At 46.1% G+C, this 21044-nt stretch overlaps 1 protein-coding gene across 1 annotated transcript in view; it reads left to right on the top strand.

Annotated features, from left to right (window-relative positions):
- LOC138292727 (cytochrome P450 2D15-like) overlaps positions 1 to 21044 on the top strand; it is a 496310-nt gene that overhangs the window by 63764 nt on the left and 411502 nt on the right. Inside the window, exon 4 of the mRNA XM_069231465.1 lies at positions 19346 to 19506. Within this exon, the coding sequence (XP_069087566.1) occupies positions 19346 to 19506 (161 nt within the window). The remainder of the gene's footprint in view (positions 1 to 19345; positions 19507 to 21044) is intronic.

Below are 21044 nucleotides of genomic sequence, written 5' to 3'. Positions count from 1 at the left end.
TAATGAGATGAATAGGATATCTGTCACCTTTGTCATGGCGTTACCCGTCCGCACCCTCTAAATCAAGCCACAAGTGTGGCAACACTTTCAAGTGGGACATTGTATGCAAATATGTGAAGGAGGTTGTAAAGTAAAATAGAATAGACTAACATCTAATAGTATATCCGTGGGCATATATCATGACCAAGAAAAAAGAAATATGTTAGAGAACTTACCAAACCTACAGTCTTATCACCAGAAGATGTTTGTCAATGTAATGGACGACAACACAAGTCTAACATCTCAAGAGTTGGTCAGTGAACCAAATGAATTATGCCAATATTGAGAGTAGTAGAGTGAAACAAGGAGATCTATGGGAGTCCGATTGGTATATGTGGCATCCAATAGAAAGGAGCGGCTGACTTGGGTCTCAGTCATTGTGCATAGTTAAAAATGCCAGTCTGTTTTGGGATGTAGACTGCTTCAGCTGCTTGCACAGTGTGTGGCTTACAGAGGTTTTGACAGCAAGTGACAGGTAGTATTGTGGGGACAGACAATGAGAGAGATTGAGAGGGTAAGAGCAAGGAGGAAGGGTGCCTTGTTTAATGTTACCCCCATGTTTCCCATATTTGGATGCCCATTATCTCTGTTTGTATGTTTACCATATGATGTGTGCCATTCTGCCTGCCCACTACCTCCCAATCCTCCTTTAAAAATGTTGTTAACTGCCAAACTCACTCACTTATTCAGCTGTTCCTGTTCCGTTGTTGTGCTTCTACATTAACTGTAAATGTCATCCCTCCCAGAGTTTGTGGAAACCTTGAGATCAATAACTGCCCCCAATAGGTGGTTTACATGGAAGACTGACAAAAGAGCATCACAGAGACTAAAGCATAGACCAGGCACCAAATTACATCCACTACAGTTTCATCTTTTTTTAAAACCCCTAGTATTACTCAGACACAGCAATTAGTTTTCAAGTAGGTTTTGGTGGGGAGGTCTCTGAATTCTCCTGGCACTGAAAGTCAAGAGACAAGTTTCCCTCAGTCTCGCACCAGCCTAATAATAATTTTTTTGGTGTTTGCTGGGAATGTGAGGGATAAGGTAGTGGAAGAGTGTTTGGCACTTTATGGGCCTTCACAGGCACCTAGAGATCCATAACCCTAACCACCTCAGTACACACATGATGACTTATATTTAGGTAATCCTGGGAAGGAGTAATAGAATAGGAAGGAGGTTGAAGGAGGAAAGGGCTGAGAGCGGAATGCATTCTCTGGAATCAAAAGGCCAGAGGAAAAGAATGACATTGGTACCTGTGTTACACTAACCCCAATGTGATCTGTCCAGTGACGGAGAATAAAGTTCCACAGATTCAGGTAGGGGGTGTCAGAAAACACTGAACAGCAGAATTTGATTAATCAGAACAATAAAGCCAAGTGTAAGAAGTAAGGCGATTTGCTATATGGGCTGGAAGTAGGTAGGATAAAAAGAAAGCATCAGAGAAATATTGGCAAGAAGAAGTTCACAGCCCTAAAGACCCTAATGGTTTATTTCTCCCAAACCACCAATTACACAAATGTTGTGCAGTGAACTGTTTTTCTTTGTGGAACCACATGGAATAAACCTGCCCTGTACAACAACGTCTGGAATTGAAGAGGAAAAGTAGAATGGCTGGCACACAGAATACAAGCAAACTAGTTATAAAGATAAGAGCATCTCAGACAAGGTCTACTCATTCAAATTTCTCCATGTCAAATCAAGCATGTGTTCTTCATCAGCAAAAGAGCACAACTGAAATGGTGGAAAGCTCTCTTTAAGAAAAGCGTTACTTCCCCCACTTGTTGGGTCCTCCCTGTGCCACAATTACCATCTAACCTGGTAGACCTCCAATCAAGGAATACAAGCAAAAGAATAGCCCCCTGAAGGAATGCCTAACTATTCAGGTATAGGACATGCTCCTGAAATGATTCATCCTGGCATGAAGCAATTTAAGGGGTTGCTATCAGAAAATAAAAACCTTGTTCCTCAGGATCCAGCAGGAGAGAAGCAGTTGTTCATTACTCACCACCTCCACCAAACATCATTCAATCTCAAATGTTTGTAGCTGGAAATAAACCCAAATAAATGTATCATAGGCTCTCCTACCACCAAGGAGCTGTTGTCTCCACTTGTTGTTTCCATCTTTTCAGGTCTTTGCCGCTAATTGGTTGTGGATGACAATCAGGAACCACAAGTGAAAGTTGGACTGCTGCACCAGTACTCTCCAAAATACTGAGCTCTCAGGGCCGGATTCACAAACTGCACTTTGTAGTTTGTTTTTTAGTATTACAACAAAATGGACCACAAAATCTGAGTTTTACCTATACTTAGGTGTGTATGTGGAGTTCTCCACCCAGACTTCAGAGTCTCCGCACACATAAGTTTAGGTTTTAGTGGGAAAGACATGGGGAAGTGGGCAACAAAAGGGACAGACTAATTCCTGAAGGGGGTGCGATTAGGGAAGAGTAGGAGGGTTTTAGGGAGGATCACAGATGGGGTTTAGGAATGGACATCACTCACCCACACAAGAGTAAGCCAATTGCTTTGCTCTGGGAATGGAGACATGTAACACACTTTTTAAGTAGGTTTACACTTGTAGTTTGTGGATACCAAAGGTTGTACACTTACAACAAAGTATAAACTGACTCTAAAGTGGAAATTACCTTTGTGTATCAGGCCCGATTAGTTTCGTTAAGCCACTCTATAGATTCTAGGACTTGTAAATCACAATTAAAAAATACTTTATTTGTAGTGTTGTAGTAACTCATTCAGGAGCAATCTTTATCTTAATGCTTATGCAGGGAACCAACACAATTCACTAGAGACATAGGTCGACCGCGACCATCACAGCAAAACTCCAGTGCATTTTACTCAACGGACGATCACTTGGCAAACACGTCTCGAGATCTTGGACATGATCTTATCCCTCACCCCAGATGTCATCTTCCTCAAAGAAACCTGACTGAACCCCACCTCGGGACCAGACTAGGCCATTGCCATCCCCGAAAGCTTTAAGACAACACACCAGAAATTAACCAACAAACATGGTAGGGAATTGCCATGATCTACAAGAACACCATCCCTTGCACAACATCCCTAGTCAACCTGTCCCCAATAACGGAACATCTCAAATTCCAACTCCACACACATGGAAAAAGCATCATCAGAGGCACCCTTTGCCTACAGACCACCAGGACCACACACCTGCTTCTGCAACACCATCCCGCATCTCATCGCCCGATCGCAATGACTCCGAGCACTACACCCACCTAGGGGACCTCAACTACCACCTCAATGACCTCAGCGACACCAGCACCACCGACCCCCTGGAGAGCATGAGCAACATCAGCCTCAAGCAGCTTGTCACTGATCCTGCCCATATCACAGGACACACGCTTGACCCCATCTTCACCTCCAGTGACAGAGTCAAGTAAAACAACACCACACAGCTCAGCTGGTCCGACCACTACAACGTCCACTTCACCATCGCAAGACCCACCAACTCCAGCACCATGTTCCCCAGATCTATGCGCAGAGACTGGAAATACCTATCAGAAGACTGGTGGAACAATGCTTTCTGCTCCCACCTCTAGGACTCCACACCGAACCCAGAACAAGCAGCTAAAAACTTCTCTCAGTGGATCACAGAATGAGCCAAAACAATTGCTTATGCCAAGACATCCAAGTTCAAAGGACCAACCAAAAGAGCCAGGTGGTTTACCTAGGAACTGCAGTATACCAAGTGCAACTGCTGACAACTAGAAAGGAAGTGGCGCACCAGCAAAAAGATGGAAGACCGCACCTCCTGCAGCAAATCGCCTAACCGGTACTAATGCCTTCTCTAAGAAACTAAGAAGAATGCCCTAGCAGACCACATTGAAGCTAGTACAAACCACAGCAAGGAACTCTTCACCATTGTGAAGGAGATCTCCAACCCCACTGCCACACAGAATAACACTACGCCCTCCCAGGAACTGTGCGACATCCTGGCTGAATTCTTCCATGACAAAATCTTGGCCATCTATGAAAACCTTGAACACCAATCCTCTGCCGCCTACAGTATCAACCAGCTCACACCCACATACGCAAACCCCGAACACCTGCTTACCCACTAGGATCGCCTTACCATGCAAAACACTATCTTCCCACTGGGACCCCCACACCATGCAAAACACTATCTCCATCATGAACTCTGTTTACTCTGGACCACCCACGGACTCCTGCCCCCACCACATTTTAACCTCAGAAGCAAGACAAGCTCAGGAAAGTCCTGAATGCCTCCATCACCTTTGCCTCCTTCCCTGAGGACTGGAAACATGCTGAAGTGAGGCCCCTCCTAAAAAAAAACATCCACCAACACAGCCGAACTGAAGAACTACCAGGCCCTCTCTCTGCTTCCCTACCTAGCAAAGGTCTTTGAGAAAGCAATGAACCAGCAACTCACCCAGCATCTAGAATACCACAGCCTCATGGACCCCTCCTAATCTGGATTTCGAGCTAACCATGGCACCGAGACAGCCCTGATCCTAGCCACTGACAACATCGGGGCCCTCTTGGAGCACAGAGAAGTTGCAGCTCTCATTTCCCTGGAGCCTGTCAGCTGTGTTTGACACTGTATCCCATCAGATCCTGATCCACTGACACCACCACATCAGAAGCCAGGGAGATGCCCTCAAATGGATCCCCTCATACCTCACTGGTAGAATCCAGAGGATCCATCTCCCACTGTTCACCTTAGAGCCCAAGAAGATCATCTGCAGAGTTCCTTATTGATTGTCCCTCAGCTCTACCCTCTTCACCACCTACATAACCTCCTGGCTGACATTATCAGATCATACGGACTCAACATCATCTAATATCACGACGACACCCAGCTCCACCTCTCACTCCCCAAAGACCCCTCAACCACCAGAGATAACTTCCACAGATGCATGATGAACGTCATTGACTGGATGAAGGACAACTGTCTCAAACTCAAGACAGACAAAACAGAAGTCCTCATCTTTGGGAACAACACCTTGCCATGGAATAACGCATGACGGCCTGCAGAACTCCCCAGACCCAACAGACCCACAACTTCGGCATCATCCTGGGTAGCAAGCTATTCATGTAGAAACAAGTCAACGTAGTCTCATCCGCCTACTTCCACTCTCTTTGCATGCGCCGCAAGATCTTCTGGTAGCTCCCAGTCAGCTCTAGAAGGCCCGTCATGCAGTCCCTCATCACCAGCAGATTGGACTATGGAAACACACTCTATGTAGGAATTACTACAATCCTCCTGAAGAGAATCCAGACAATACAAAACTCAGCGGAAAGACTCATCCTCGACCTTCCAACACTTTCCAAACACTGACTCCCTGTCACAGATCTGGGTTTAATCCATCATTCTTTTGCTCACCATGCCACCGCAGTTTGGACGCAGCCATATGCAAATCAGTCTTGAACCTGTTCACCATGGGAAAAGTTCAGCCCGAACTGCCAGACCAGGTCCTCCCTGGATTGGAAACAAGCCTCCTGGGACCGGTTTCAGAGTATCACCAGGCTAGCTTGAATCTAGTGGCACAGGGAGCACGAGACCCACGTCTGGGCATACCCTTCCCACTTTAGCAACACAAAAGGATGATAGATGGAGTGCTGAAATGTTTCAAACAAATCTTGTAGATATGGTGCATTTCTGCCCTTGTGGCGGAGGGCGGTACAGAAATGTACTTGCTGTGCCGCCCTTTGCCATGGACCATGTAAATGAGGCCCCTAGTGTTATGGAAATGGTATGGCTCTGTGAAAGACTCATGGGAAATGGTATTGCTTCTTTTTCTGTGGCTGATTTTAACAGGCATTACTCTTTACGTGCCAGAGGGCAAAGAAAGGGGTGTACTGTCTGACATTATAGACCTCATTATGAACATGGTGGTCCATTCCCTGCTGCCGGTGGTGGCGGTAGAAACCGCCAACAGAGGAGCGGCCGGACCGCCAAATAATGAACCACACAAAACACAGGCATCCCGCAAGAGGAGTGCCGACGACAATGGCAGTGTCCGCCCACAGGCCGACGTAAAGGCCCAACCCGCCCATCAAATAATGAACCACCAGTCCGACCGCCAGTTCTGGGGTGGGAACCAGCGCCACGCAAAGCCAGGTGGAAATGAACCAAATATAAGGAAACACTCACCGGAGGCCCCCACAACGCGCCGAAACAGACATGGATAGAGAGCTGCAGATCACGCCAGCCCTACTCCTTGCCATATACCTCCACGACCGAGACTGCCGGCGAAGACGACGACGGGTAGTACCGCAACCTACTGAACAAGGGAAGAAAGGTCACATACCCACCCACTCCACCCACCCTGCAACGACCCCCCAACCCACCACAGCAGCACAACCCATACACCCCACAGCAAGAGGTACTTACCCAACACAAGGCTATTCCAACTTGACCATAGTACATACAAGTGCCCCACACCCATATAAAATGAAAACAAAGACCAGGGTTCAATGGCGTGCAACCGAAACACAGGTAACACAGAAACTTTAATGTGAAGCCAAACAGTCTAAACAGGGCCAATGGCCAGTCCGTATGGCGACAATTGTCATGGGCCACAACGGGCCCAACCTGACTCCCACAAGTGCATGGTACTCCACCTAATGGGGCAACATATGGCCATCCAGGCACCTCACGGAAGGGGGGCAGCGGGTGGTGGGGGTGGGGATTTTCAACGGGGGTGGGCCTTGGACTTACGTTTGGAAGGTGGAGGGGGGGTGGGCTTGTCCTTTGAAGGGGTGGGGGCTGTTTGGATCGGGTGTAGCTAGATGGCCTAGGCTCAGTCTGGGCCTTTTTCTTATCTGGGTAAGGGGCACGGGAATGTGAAGGTTGGACAGGGGTGGGCTGTGATGTGGAAGGAGTGGAAAGGGGAAGGAGGTCAGCACGTCTGGGGACAAGAAGGGGTGGGCCAGTGGGTTGGAAGTGCTCAGCACGGGAGAGGAAAAGTTTCTTCGGAACAATTGGGGGTGGGCGTGCATGAGGGCATGGGAGTGGAGGCAGAGGGTGTGGATGTATGTGGTGTGTAGGGGTGCGTGTAGTGGGTGCAGGTGACTGGTCAGTATGCCTTGGTGTGGTGGATGTCTGATGGGTGGGTGTCTTGGTGCGTTTGTGTGTTTTGGGAGGATGGGCGGTAGACACAGTGGGAGAAGACAGACAGCTAGTGTGGATGTATGTTGTGTGGGTGTATGCAAGTCTGGTGAGTGTACTGCATGTGTCAACTACAGTAGTGGTTGTGAGTCCAGGTGTGGTGTATGGGGTGCATGTATGGATGTCTGCTATTGTGGTGAGTGCAGGAAGAGGAGCAGCTACAGTGAGTGACGGTGCAGTGCATGAGGGTGTGGATGTAGAGGGGACAGACAGGGAGGCGGAAGAGGTGGGCACACTGGGGGAAGTGGATGTTGTGTGTGCATGTGTGTTGGCTGTGTGAATGCTTGTGGTGGGAGGTGTGATGCTTGTGTTTTGAATTGTGTTTCTTGTGTGTTGATGTGCTTGACTGGGTGTCTGAATGTGTGCCTTGGACAGGTGATGGGAGTGGGGTGCTGGAAGGGGTAGAGGAGGTTGGAGGAGGGACGGACTGGCCAGGGAAACTGGCTGCCGTCCGAGAGGAGGCCAGAGCCTGAAAAGATCTCTGTAGGGCAGACACAGCACCGTGAATGCCATCCAGATAGGCATTTGTCTGCTGCACCTCTGATGCTAGCCCCTGGATGGCATTGACGATGGTTGTCTGCCCTACAGAGATGGTTCTCAGGAGGTCAATAGCCTCCTCTGTGAGGGCAGCAGGGCTGACTGGGGCAGGGAAGGAGGTGCCTGGGGCGAAGGAGACGCCCACCTTTCTGGGTCGGGGGCACAGGCAACTCAGTGGGGAGCAGAAGGGAGGGCGGTGACGGAATGAGGGTGGCGGAAGATGTCATGGTAGTGGTGTGGGCACTAGGGTCCGCCACCGCTGGGGAGCCCCCATCGGAGGAGGTCTCGGAGTCACTACCTCCTGTGGTAGTAGCCTCCCCGTGGAACTTCCCTCGCCCTCCCACCCACAGGTCCCATGGGTGTCGGTTGTTGATGCTGTACCAAACCAACACAGGAGAACAGGGATGGGGAGACAAAACAGGAGAGACACTTGTAAATAGCTGAATGCAGGTACATAATGGCCAGACATACACCCACCCAGAAGACACACCCAACAGGCAGCACCGTTCACTATGCCCATGGCCATGCCCCTGACTACTGACCAGAATACTGCTCTACACCCATCCCCTGAAATACCTAAGCAGCTGATGTATGTGAAACCTGACAAAGACACCCCTAGACCCTTTGGGGACCATAAAGTAGATGGACACCAGTCAAAGTACCTGCCTCTAAGCAGCATGAACCCTAATGCACACCAAAACAACCTTCCAGACTGAAGTATGTGAAATGAGTACTCACCCCCTTGTGACTGCTGTGCAGCCTTCAAGCGCCCATCCAGGTCTGGGTACGCCACCACCAGGATCCATCGCATGAGGGGGGTCAGTGCCCGACGGGCACCTCTTCCACTTTGGGAGGACTTCCCCAGCTGGGCTTCAGTGATCTTACGCGTCCCTGTGCCGCAGGTCCTCCCACATCTTTCTACAGTGGGTGCTCCGCCAGTTGTAGACCCCCAATGTCTGCACCTCCTTGGCAATGGCATGCCAATGTGCCCTCTTCAGGTGGGCGCTGACCTAAAAGGGCGACACAGAGGTCAGGCACTTGCACGATAGGAACAGCTGGCTAATCGTCCACTATGGGACGGACAATACACTCAGACAAAGAGGACAGTCGCACGCAGCATGCCATGCACCATGGCCCATGCAGGCTCAGAGGTGCACACATGTGCAATCAACACCATCCATTACACACACACAGTGCCCCCAAAATCCAGACTCACCTGTACCTCTGGCCGCCCGTACAGTTTTGTGTACAGGGGCAGGACCCCGTCAACTAGTTTCTCCACTTCCTCCTGGGTGAAGGCCGGGACCCTTTCCCTGCAACACGAGGCACATCCATAGCCAGAGGCAGGCCACAGCAGTACACAGAGTGGAGTACCTGTCTGCACGTGATCAGGGAGTCAAGTGATCAAACGATGACAAATGCACGTACATTACGCCGGCGGTGTGCACCGTCACTGCCGTCGGCGATCATGATACGCCAGGATTCCCCATTGGCATCCATGTTAACCAATGAGGGTGCGAACAGCGGTAAACACCGCCTTACGCTTTGACATCAACCGCTAGCGGTACGAGGTCACTTCCACAATGATAGGGCAGATTTACAGTGGGCAGACATTTTGCCATGACCTACGCATCTAGAATTAATTACTACTCACAATGCAGGCCCTACTAGCCACATGAAGCACCTAGGCCTCTGTCCATTCAGTATTGTCGCAAACATGAAATACTCTGTTCCCTCCTTGTGATGTACTTGTGTATCTGTCAGGTAGAAGTTATTGTAGAGACACTGCAATGAACAATGCAGTGCACAAATTATGGCAAGTGTGCCTATGTATGTGTCTTCATCACACCTTTTTGTAACCCCTCGTAGGTACCGACCCTTGTGGCGAGGAAGGGCACCATCGGTGTACAGACCACTCGTGGATATGAGGACCATGGTGGAGCATCAGATCATAATCACTTACAACCTCACATGTGCAACAATTCAGGACCTTTGTGCATTACTGGATCCTGCACTAACTCCAGGAAATTGCAATCAGCATACCATTCCAACTGAAGTGCAGGTGCTCTCCGCACTCCATTTCCTGGCCACAGGCTCATTTTAAGTGACAGTGGGCATGGGTGCTGGTTTTTCACAGCCAATGTTCAGCCAGGTACTGACAAGATTTCTGAATGCATTTGTACGACATCTGCAGTCCTATGTGAGGTTTCCCCGAGTACTGACCTACCTGCTAACAAGTCTGAATTCTATGCCTTTGCCAACATACCCCATGTCATAGGTGCCATGGATGGCACCCACATACCGATCATGTCCCCAAGAGTTAGTGAACAGGTGTACAGAAACAGAAAGAACTTTCACTCCATGAACATCCAATTGGTATGTACTGCAGACCAGTACATCTCACATGTGAATGCCATGTTTCCAGGTTCAGTCCATGATTCCTTTGTGTTGAGGAACAGTAGTGTGCCACTGAAGATGGAACAACTCCAAGAGGGCAGAGGGTGGATCATAGGTAAGTGTGCCTGTCACTAACTAACACATTGCAGAAAACCAGCCTGTCTGACTAAGGGGCATGACAATGACAACTCTGTATTGCACCGTTTTCTAGGTGATTCTGGCTATCCCAACTTGCATTGGCTCCTGACACCAGTGAGGAATCCCAGGATGGATGCAGAGAGGAATTACAATGAGGCCCATGTACGTACTAGGAGGGTAATAGAGCGAACTATAGGTCTCCTGAAGGCTAGATTTAGTTGTCTACATATCTCTGGGGGTTCCCTGGCCTATGGTCCTGATAAGGTGTGTAGAATAGTGGTGGCCTGCTGCATGTTGCACAACGTGGCAGTGAGACATTCTATCCCCCTCTTGGAGGTGGAGGGTGCTGTAGGTCCTGATCAGCTACCTCAAAGAGGTGAGGAGAGTGATGGTGATGATGAGGAAGGGGAAGATGTCAATTCCAGGAACCAACTGATACAACTCTACTTCCAGTAACTGTGTGAGACTTGGGCCTGTCATTGGGGTTTGTGACTAATACTGTCAGTGTGCTCAGTCATATAGGGGGGTTGTTAATGATAGGCGAAACATGGCCCACTTCTGCATGGTACTGACTGAAAAAAATATGCATTTCCTCCTTGCCACCATTTAGGTACACAGGACTCCTTTCATGCACAGATTTGACAATAAAGTTGTTCTCTGCCAGTTGCTTCCATGCTTCACTTTGTTTACAATGTAACACAGGGGACAGTGTTACAGGTGTGAAATGTGTTTTATTGGTTGAAGTGAGGGAATAGTGCTATTTACAGTGATGCCAAGTCATAAGGGGGGGTGTCCTCAAGACAAACATGGTGGCAGCCTTGTTGGTAGTATTGATGGGTCCATCTTGTCTAACAGTACTTCATATTGCCTCTTAGCAATGTGTGGTTGGTGATTGGGTGGGATGGTTGCTGTGCATATTGTTGCAGAGTTACTTATTGGAGGGGGCCTTGTTCTTAGCTGGGGTTCCAGTGTCATATCTTGGCCTGAGGGTCCGTTTGGGTGCCTGCTGTTGACCTTCAGGGGATGACATGGTAGGCCCTTGTGCTTCCTGTGAGGGTAGTTCCTGGGATGTTTCTGCTGCTGGGGTCATCTGATGCTGGTTGTCCGGTGCTGTTGTTGGGGCCTCTTGTCTGGCGTGGGTGTCAGACTGGTTTTTGACCAGCTGCAGCAGTGCACTTGCTATGGTGGCCATTCTGGCATTGTGCTCTTTCCACTGCTCCATGGCCTGTTGGTGGTGTTCCTGCTGCATCCTCTGACTGTGCCCCAGGGTGGACACAATCTGTGCCAACCTGTCATGGGTATGTTTGTAGGCCCCCAATACCTCTGATATCACGTCCTGGGCTGCTGCATCCATCTTGTGGCCTCCCCCCTGACCCACTGCCACCCTTGAACTTGCACTAGCCCCCTTTGCCTGTGTCCCCTACACAGGTCTGGCAGTATCACTTGTACTGGGGCCCTCGCCTTCCTGCATGTTGGGAGTGGGAGACTGTGGCCTCTGTACCTGTGTTACACCAGTCTGTGGCCTGGTTACTCTGGTGTGGGGATGCCTGCCCTAGGCTGCTGGTCTTGACTGGGTGGTAGGGGTGACAGTGGGTTCCTGGGTGGGGCTGCTGCATTGTGAGAGTCGAGGACTGTGTGAGGAGCCTGCCTGCTCATCAGTGTCCAGGGATCCTTCACCAGTGTCCTGTGAGGTGCCTCTGTCTCCCTGGGGGGCACTGGCACTCCTTATCCTGTCTGTTAGGGTTGCATGGGTGGTGGTGCTTGTTGGGGGACATAGACATGTCTGTTACATCTGCATGAACGTTTGAGGTAAACAGGACTGGGCTAATGTGTGCTGGTGTTACTTTCAGTGGCCTTCCAGGGTGCCTTTGTGAGGTTGACATTGCATTTGGCGCCAATGTGGGGTTGCATTGTGGTGGGGGGTGTTGTTCCATTTTGGGTACGTGCAGGGGTGGGTGACTGTGCACAGCGGGAGGGATGTGGGCCTGTAAGTGGGTTTGTGGTCATGCAGGGGGGTGGATGTAGTGGCTGATGTCTGGGTAGGGTGTAGGTCCTGGTGGGTGTGGTTGGGGTGGTGCATGCATTACAGGTGTGGTGGATATGGGGTATGTGTTGATGACTTACCCAAGTCCATTCCTCCAGTGAGTCCAGTGAGTCCCTCTGGGTGCAGGATGGCCAGTACATTTTGCTCCCAGTCAGTGTAGTTGGGTGGTGTTGGTGGCGGTCCTCCCCCAGTGTTCTGCACTGCGATGTGGTGCCTTGAAGTCATGCCCCTGGCCTTGCCCTGCAGGTCGTTCCATCTCTTCCGGATGTCGTCCCTGGTGCGTGGATGGTGTCCCACTGCATTGACCCTGTTCACAATGGTCTGCCACAGCTCCATCTTCCTTGCAATGGGTGTGTGCTGCACCTCGGCCCGAATATTTGTGGCTCCACCTTCAAAATCTCGTCCACCATGTTCCTTAACTCCCTTTTGGTGAAGCATGGATGTTTGGGGGGGACATGGTGAGTGTGGTGAATGGTGTCGGGGCTGGGAACGAGGTGAGGGTGCTCTTCTGTGGATCTGTGTGCGTCTCCTGTATGCTGGCGTTCTCTGTCTGCCTCTGGTGCTCTCTGTCTTCTTGTCCTTGTTTCATTGCAAAGGATTGTGGGGTGTGTCTAGGGCTGTTTTATGGGGTTCTGGATGTGTGTCAGGTGTTTGGATCATTCGCCTATCCAATGTGTGCACTTCTTGCTGTTGAGTCCACTTGCCGCCCGTGGCGGTCACAGCCACCAATGGTCGTCCGGCCTCCACTGTCCGCCGAGGTGATTTGTGCATCATTATTTGGAGGGCGGGATGTGGGTGTGCTTGGAGGTGGCGGGGTGGGGAGGTCCGGGAATCCCGCAGACAGAGTCATGGCGGGGAGTGGTAGTCTTGTGATTTTTGGCGGGTTGGGATTTTCCTTCATTATAGGGCAGGTTTCCATTCACCACCAACAGCGGGATTCTGTTCACCGCAGCCACATCGGTCGGTGGTCTTTCCCGCTGTGTTCATAATGACAGCTTATGTCTTTGATCTCAGCACTAGAGAGCATGGCATGAACACATAGCATAACAACACAAGCCCAAAATCGTAGTATAGCAGAAGTATGGTGTGGCCTGAGATGCCTGTGGGCCCGTTGCAGCTGCAGCCACATGGGAATGTCCAGGAAAAGTCACTCAATCAAACTTTTATAAAGCACGGTCTTTAAGCGCTGGAGATGTGAGACGAATACTGCTGTTAAGTATGGGAATTTCCCAACTAGATTCATGCAGACCACACTCATAGAGTTGAGTGTCCTCTTGATGATGTGACAGTACCTCTTCCTAAAGTGCAACTGACAACTGAGAGACAGCAAGAAGAGGGTGCACAGAGTACTGAGGCTCCATTGACAGCACATCCTCAGCCTTAGGGGGGGGGGTTGATGAACTAATACCTTAGGAGACTTGGCCGGAGTCACTACCTGAGCCAGACTCAGACCATGACGAAGGGCCTAGTACTGTGTCACACCGAGTAGAGACTGAGGACTACTTTCCAAGAAGGCAAGGAAGAGATTAGGATCAAGTGCGTAGCGCCAACTATTGCCACATTAGCGTCATTTTTTTTTGCGCTAATGTGGCGCAAGTGTGGCAGAAATGCTGGACCATAGTTACAAAGTAGCGCATGCATGCATTGTGCCACATTATACCTGCGCCTGGCTTAATGTATGCAAGGGGGTGTTCCCCCATTAGGGGGCCTGCAAAAATGGTGCAGTGGAATCTCTGAGATTCTAATGCACCATTTTTACCGGCATTTTCAACTCCTGCACAAAGCAGGTGTTGAAAGGAGGCACACTATTATTTATAATGGGCTTCTATGTACTTCGCAGGATTAGCACCAACATTTTTGCCGTTAATCCTGCAAAGTACAATAACAGCATCAAAAATGATGATGCTATTGTCCCTAACCTGTGCCATGGTGCACCATATGTTAAATACGGCACACACATGGTGGCATTAGGGGGACGCAATGGGCCGCAAGAAAAGTGACGCTTCATGACATGAAGTGCCACTTCTCTTTAATCTGGGCCTAAGATTGCCTAAGGAACGAGAACTGAGTACTGCCATAGAGGATATTGAGGATACTGAGGATTGTGGCCTGAGTGACAATGAAAGTGAACAATCTGTACCCAGGAGATCAAAAAGAGCTAGAGTACCATGCCAGAGGCACCCATGCCCTGAATGGACATATTTTGCTGATAATGATTGTGAAGGGGAAGCCTGTGATCTAGAGTACAAGAGTGAGATCTTAGTTGAGCCTCCATGAATCAGATATGCAACCTGAACTGAGTGTGAACTTGCATTCCCAGTGAATAAACTGATTTGAAAAATTATTGACATGATCATCTGAACTGTACTTTGATTTGTAAATAATAAAAAGGACATTGTGTAAAAAGAATTAGGATGATTCCACAGACCTGAGGCAGCAGGAGGAGCATAAGGGTGTCATCTAGAAGAAGACGGAGTAGGGCTAGAGAAGTCTCAGGAAGACTCTGGAAATATTTTCATTGCACATTGTTTGAACTTTGTTCTGCCATTTGCACAAGTGGAAACAAACAGGGAAGCCCCTATTGCTGCTAATCTCTAGTCAATGGAATGGTTCTAGTGAAGTCATGGAAACTAATAACACAAATAGATGTAAATATATATTAGTAGGGATGTTGTTTATCATTGTTGCAGTATGAATTGTTGTAAGATTATCTTCACCTACATTTTCCACAGTAGCTGAGTTTAAGCCTAGTGATACCCTAAAACCCTGAGTACTACAAATAATAGTTGGCATGCACTAGATTATAAAGCTTCGCATGTAGATTCATCTAGAGGAGATTATTCTTCATCTGTTTATTTTAAATTGCGTTATGAATATGTTGACACTATAGATGCAATGGACTGTTATGTCTGTATGCAGTTACCTGCATCTGTGGCAGAGGCAATTACTTAGCACCATAGTCCTCTTACGTTTAGCGTTATGTGTAGCCTCTGTTAAGCCTGTTTTATAGAAAGGGGGATTTCCAATATTATTACTCAAATAATGATTTGGTACTTTCGGGAGTTCTTTTGCTCAGTTATTTGAATTGTCATGTTCATGCTAAGACAATGGAGACAATTAACTGTTAACCTAAACCGAATTTTAAACATTGAAATTGAAACAATTTGACATGTTCTTTAACCAAGGTTGAGTAGAATTCTTTTGATTCAATAGAAGGCAGGAAGACAGCAATAGATGCAAAGGGTAAAACAGGATAGAATCAGAGATATAAAGGACAGTGGGATGAGGAAGAAGCAAAACATCAAGACTTAGGAGTTATGCCTGCACTACTTCTGGATTAGCAACACAAAATTATGTGTGAGTAGAGATAAATCTTCCCTTAACACTACAGCCCATATTTATACTTTTTTTGGCACCACATTTGCGTAATTTGTTTAGACAAAAGCGGTGCAAACGTACAAAATATAATTGTATGTTGTGAGTTTGCACCGCTTTTGCGTCAATAAATGACGCTAATGCAGTGCAAAAAAAGTATAAATATGGGCCTAAGTACATGCATATAAGTCATTGTGCCCATATTTTTGAGTATATAGCAACTTGGCTTCTGTTCTTGGGAGGGCAAGATCCTGTTATTCTTGGAGTTTATTTTGTTTGTGGGGAACATGCATACTTCAAATTGCCCCAGAGGATGATATGGTACATGTTATTTAGGTGTAGGTCCCAAAGATTTATCATGTGGAACATTTGAATGATCCTGTATGGGAAACAAAAACTAGAACTAAATGAGGTAGTAGTGGTGCTGAAATTGTGGGAGATATTTTTGGCGCTGTGACTCCATCTGCAGGTATAATATTAAATGATCTCAAGACTAGAAAGTTTTCCACCACGGTGGATAAATTGTCCACAAGTACAGCAAGTTCCTTATTAGCTGTAGATAATGAAATGAGATCCACGTTTTTGCAGAAGAGCTTTGCGTTAGACATTTTTCTTGCAAAAGAGGGCGGAGTCTACAAAATGGTAAATATCCAACAATGCCGTACTATATCCCTGACAAGACCGAGGACTTAAAGAAATACATAAAGAGCATAGCCGATCTGAAAGGAGATTTGAATGAATTAGAAGCCACATGTGTTTGGGAAGCAATTGGAGATGGGTTTTCAAGGATTGACAAATGGTCTGGAAACTTAGGAAGTGGAATAGTGGGCTCTATCTTGAGGCCTTTTTGTGTTATTGCCATCTGTGGGATATGTCTGTTCATTATCATTAAAGGATACAGGAGAATAAAAGCAAGGAAGGAATGACAACATGGTCGGTATTGAAAAGAACTAGAAGGGATATGGAAGTGGAGGAGAATCAGTGTAGATTTTATTATGACATAAAACACCTGGCAATTACTAGATGAAATTTGTTGAAAACATCAAGGCTTTGACTTGATCTCATCTGATAAGGATTCATTTGTCTGTAATGGTGATGGCTAACATTGCCATCAGAGGGGGGATTGGAGTAGCGCAATTTCGACTCCATCCTTTACATGTCATCATTGTGCAACTTCAATGTTATTTTTGATATTTTATTTACTATGCGTCATAAATAATATTAACGTTTGTGAACATTCAAACGCATGAATGAAATGTAACAATTGAGAAACGAAGCTTTATAAACGTGTGCACTAGTATTCATTTTATATTGCTTTCATGTATTCATTATTTATGTTCATATTAACACTTTAATTTGTACTTGCACAAGTAACATGCATTTCTTTTGTTTATGTTAAACAATTATTTTGAAAGTCATATGTGTGCATGCATAATCGTCTATTAGAATTGCACATGAAATGTTTAGTTAAAGTTAGCCTGCCTAAAGAATAAATTCTGAAATGTATTTTGCTTGGATGGCATATTCTTTCTTTTGCAGATGTTATTCTCAAGGTTATGTTACCTAAAAAAATGAGTATTGTTGTATGTATTAGTTTATTAATAGCAAGGCCTGAGAAGAGAAATTGTGGCAAGAAATGTGAAGACCTAATGAGCAGATGAAGCCTTCTAATCATCTCGTATGTGTAATGGGGGACGCTCAAGTTTCCAAGATCTGTGGGATGGGGAATTCAAGTGATGTTGCTAATGCAAACCAGAAGAAGCAAAATGATTGGTCCCTGGTGAGATGGGAAGAGATACGATTGTTACAGAAGGTTCTGTTTGCTTTAATTAATGTTCCCACTGTCAGAAGGGAGAGTAGATTATCTTAGGCTTTGAGGGGTACAGACCTCTCTGCTTTCTTTATTCTTGCAAGGGTGAAGTTGCTTGCCAAACACTTTTTCTAGTTATGGAAGATTTCTACTGAAGTCTTCGCTATGCGGACACCTCACATATCTGACTTTCCTTGAGACCCCACTCTATAAACCGTCATTATTTTGAATATAGGACCCTGGTTAGATGACTTTAGAAATTATTCATGTTTAGGAGAGAGAACCAGAGTTTCTTCAAGGAACATCCATTTCTAATTCTCAGATTCTGTATTGTTGTGGCTGTGATTATTTTGTTGCGTATCCTACTGAGACTAAACCTATTGTGATATTTCAACCTACCAGCTGTAAACTTATATCTGTTTAATATATACTGGACTGCTTATTAATTGGTAATAAAATAACTTAACTTCACTGATTCCGGTTCTCATTGTGGACAAATGGGCTTAGTGAAAATTGATTTTGTTTTATTATTGCTAACTCTATATGCGTCTCGATCAACTTAAAAAGCTCCATCAGATAAAGATTGTAAATCACACACCTTCGGGCTCTCACTGTCTTGATCTTTCTCTCTTTAATGCAGTTGGTTTGTTATAAACTCTAAAAACTTAAAATCACTGACATTAAAGTTGTATTTGCTGAAATTACAGTAGAGGTGGCTTGGTCATAATGAAGTGAGACTTGCTGATATATGGAAACAATTATGTTGCTCATTTTGGGAATAAATCAAGATGTCTTCTCTGCATATAATCACAAAGCTATCCAGAAATTCATGAAGCATGTCATTAAAGAAGGTTGGAAAGGGGCTGCAGTAATACAAATGCCAAATGGCATAACAAAGTATTCAAATATCCCATATCTTATTCAAAAGGCTAGCTACTATTTGTCTCCTTGACTTATGCAAAGTAAATGATAGGCTCTGTGTACATCTGAATTTGTGTAGATGGTGACATTCCTTCACTGACACAGAAGGATGGGATTAAGAGCTAAAGAGCACCTGTTCCTTAGTATGATTTTATTCAGTGCTCAATTGTTTATGCATGTGCAGAGCTCTCTGTTGCCTTCTGTCTAAAGGACAGGGCACATGCCATGGATGATTTAAAGGGTCTGATAAACCTATCGCCGGATAAGGGTCTAGTATGCCCTAAAATGTTAGTTTTTGCCTTTTGTCAACACATAAATGCAACTCATAATTGTCACTGGTCCAAAGGTGATCTTAAGAGGAACCTCCATCACAATGGTACTTTTGAAGGTACCAGGAAGTTTGGTAGAGAGCATCCATCAGTTCTGATGGCCAACCACCAAACTATGGACCCGATTCACAAGGGTAAACTTAGACCAAAAGTCTAAGTTTATACCAAAAGTCTAACTTTACTAGTAGTAAAGTTAGACTTTTGGTTTAAGTTTACTTTTGTGAATTGGGCCCAAAGCCTTCTCTTTTAGTTGACAAAATATTTCAGTTCTGTTCTTTGCACACAATTCATAATTTTGTCCACTTCTATTCTGTAGAATTATAGATCAGTGTCTTGCCCAGGTATTGTTCGAACTTTGCAAAATTGCCCTTAAAATCAATACACTCAAAGCCTTTACTTCTAGGTTCCCATATTTTCTTTGCCCCAAGGTGCCTGTTCCTGTCCCTTCAGTGCTTGAGTCAAGTTCTGCCCTGGCAGATTGTTCATGTTCCTTCAGTTCTAGAGCCAAGGATCTACTGGCCATATTTTTGGTATCAGAAGCTGTGCTGTATCCTTTAGACCCATAAAATTTCTGTCTTTCCCTTTTCCAGGCAGTCCATTTGACCCATATCTCATGCTAAACAATGCTGTGAGCAATGTGATCTGCTCCATTATTTTTGGAGATCGCTTCGAGTATGATGATAAAAAATTCCTAACAGTGATGAGGCTATTTGAGGATATAATAAAAACTACTGGTGAATTACTTCCACAGGTAAGTCATGTATACTACGACAGCGCTCACTCGTGCAGCGTTTACTAAGGACTCAATTATTAAAGTCCTGCTATATTCTGAAAAATGTGGTAATAGGAGTAACAGGAGTAATAAGAGTAATCGGAATAATAAGAGTAACTGCACATTTTGGAAATATAAGTGCTCCAATCACACTTCACACCCCACATTTTCCCCATGTACATTTTCAGCAGATCAGATTGAACAAAATGTATTAAACTAGGTAAATACCTCATCCCAAAGTGTTGGTTTATACCAAATCTGGTGGTTACCTCAGTTCTCTCCAGTAAACTTGTAATGCAACATTTCTAAACCTTTGGTTAAGATCTTAATAACTTAGGGACTGGTTACGAGTATGGCGGTCCTGGGAGCGCTGTACCTGCAGTGGTGGTCCAACCGCCACCTCAACTGTGGTCTGACCGCCAGATTACAAAGATAGTAGTCCAACCGCCACAAGACTGTCTCAACGGCCAGGATCTTGGATCCTGCAGTGGTAGAGAAAGCCATGGTCAATTGCAGTGGAGGCAATGCCGGCACCACCGTGCTGAACACGACCTGCCTTTTTGCCGAACTTTTCATGATGCGGACTCCTCCATGAAAAGCTCTGTGAAAAGGCAGGGAAGAGGGAGCATGTGCTTCACTCTCCGAAGCATGCCGCCACAGTGACACCGCCACAGACATTACCGCCAGCCCGCAGTAGTGTTGTAAAATGGCAGTGGGAATCCCAGAGGCTTGGCGGTGTCCTCCCAACCGCCGTATTGGTGGTTTGTTGGTCCGACTGCCAAATTCCAAATCGGGGCCTTAGTTATAACATGTTACAAATACCAAGAGTTAGTCAATATATTTAAATGCAGAGAAATGAAAAAGAAAACGAACATTAGGAAACTAATGAACAACTTAAGCAGTGTTTTTATTTTACCAAAGTTCAAATGAATCATAATAGAGAATGGCCAATCTGATACCTTCCTGGTACTCTAAATTGTATGCAATATGTCTTTTTGGAGTTACCCCTAAGAACCAAAAAAGTGATATCCAGAAGCAGCACATTTTCTTAAATATTACCTGGAATGAAAGCAATCCCCAGAATCCACCCAATGGTGGACAACTATAGATAGTATAAATGTGTATGCCTCTCTGTCACATCTGAAGTATTTAATTTGTTCTAAAATCTTGGCTAATTCCTCAGTAATAGTGGTATGAGAAAAGTATAGGTGAAATGAAAATTGACATTACAGTTCTTGAAGTGTAGCTGGAAGAAGGTAAGAATAAAGGAACACTTAAAACAAGGCAATAGTACCATTTCATTAAGACACATTTGTTTCCAAGCCTGTCACTCTAGCTATTGCTTTAATTTGATATATGCAGTTTTGTGATTACATAACAATATAAAATCCTATGACTAGTGGATCATTCTTTTGGAGAGAGATTATGACAGTTATCTCTGAGTCTCATTTAATGGAGAAATGTTAGAAGCACCGAAGACATGAGTCATCGCCATCAGCTGTGCTCATTGACCATTG

This window comes from Pleurodeles waltl, chromosome 4_2 (assembly GCF_031143425.1).
Source record: "Pleurodeles waltl isolate 20211129_DDA chromosome 4_2, aPleWal1.hap1.20221129, whole genome shotgun sequence".
In the NCBI taxonomy this organism is placed as follows: Eukaryota; Metazoa; Chordata; class Amphibia; order Caudata; family Salamandridae; genus Pleurodeles; species Pleurodeles waltl.
Note: the sequence above shows the minus strand (reverse complement) of the source record. Positions and strands in the feature narration are given on the sequence as shown.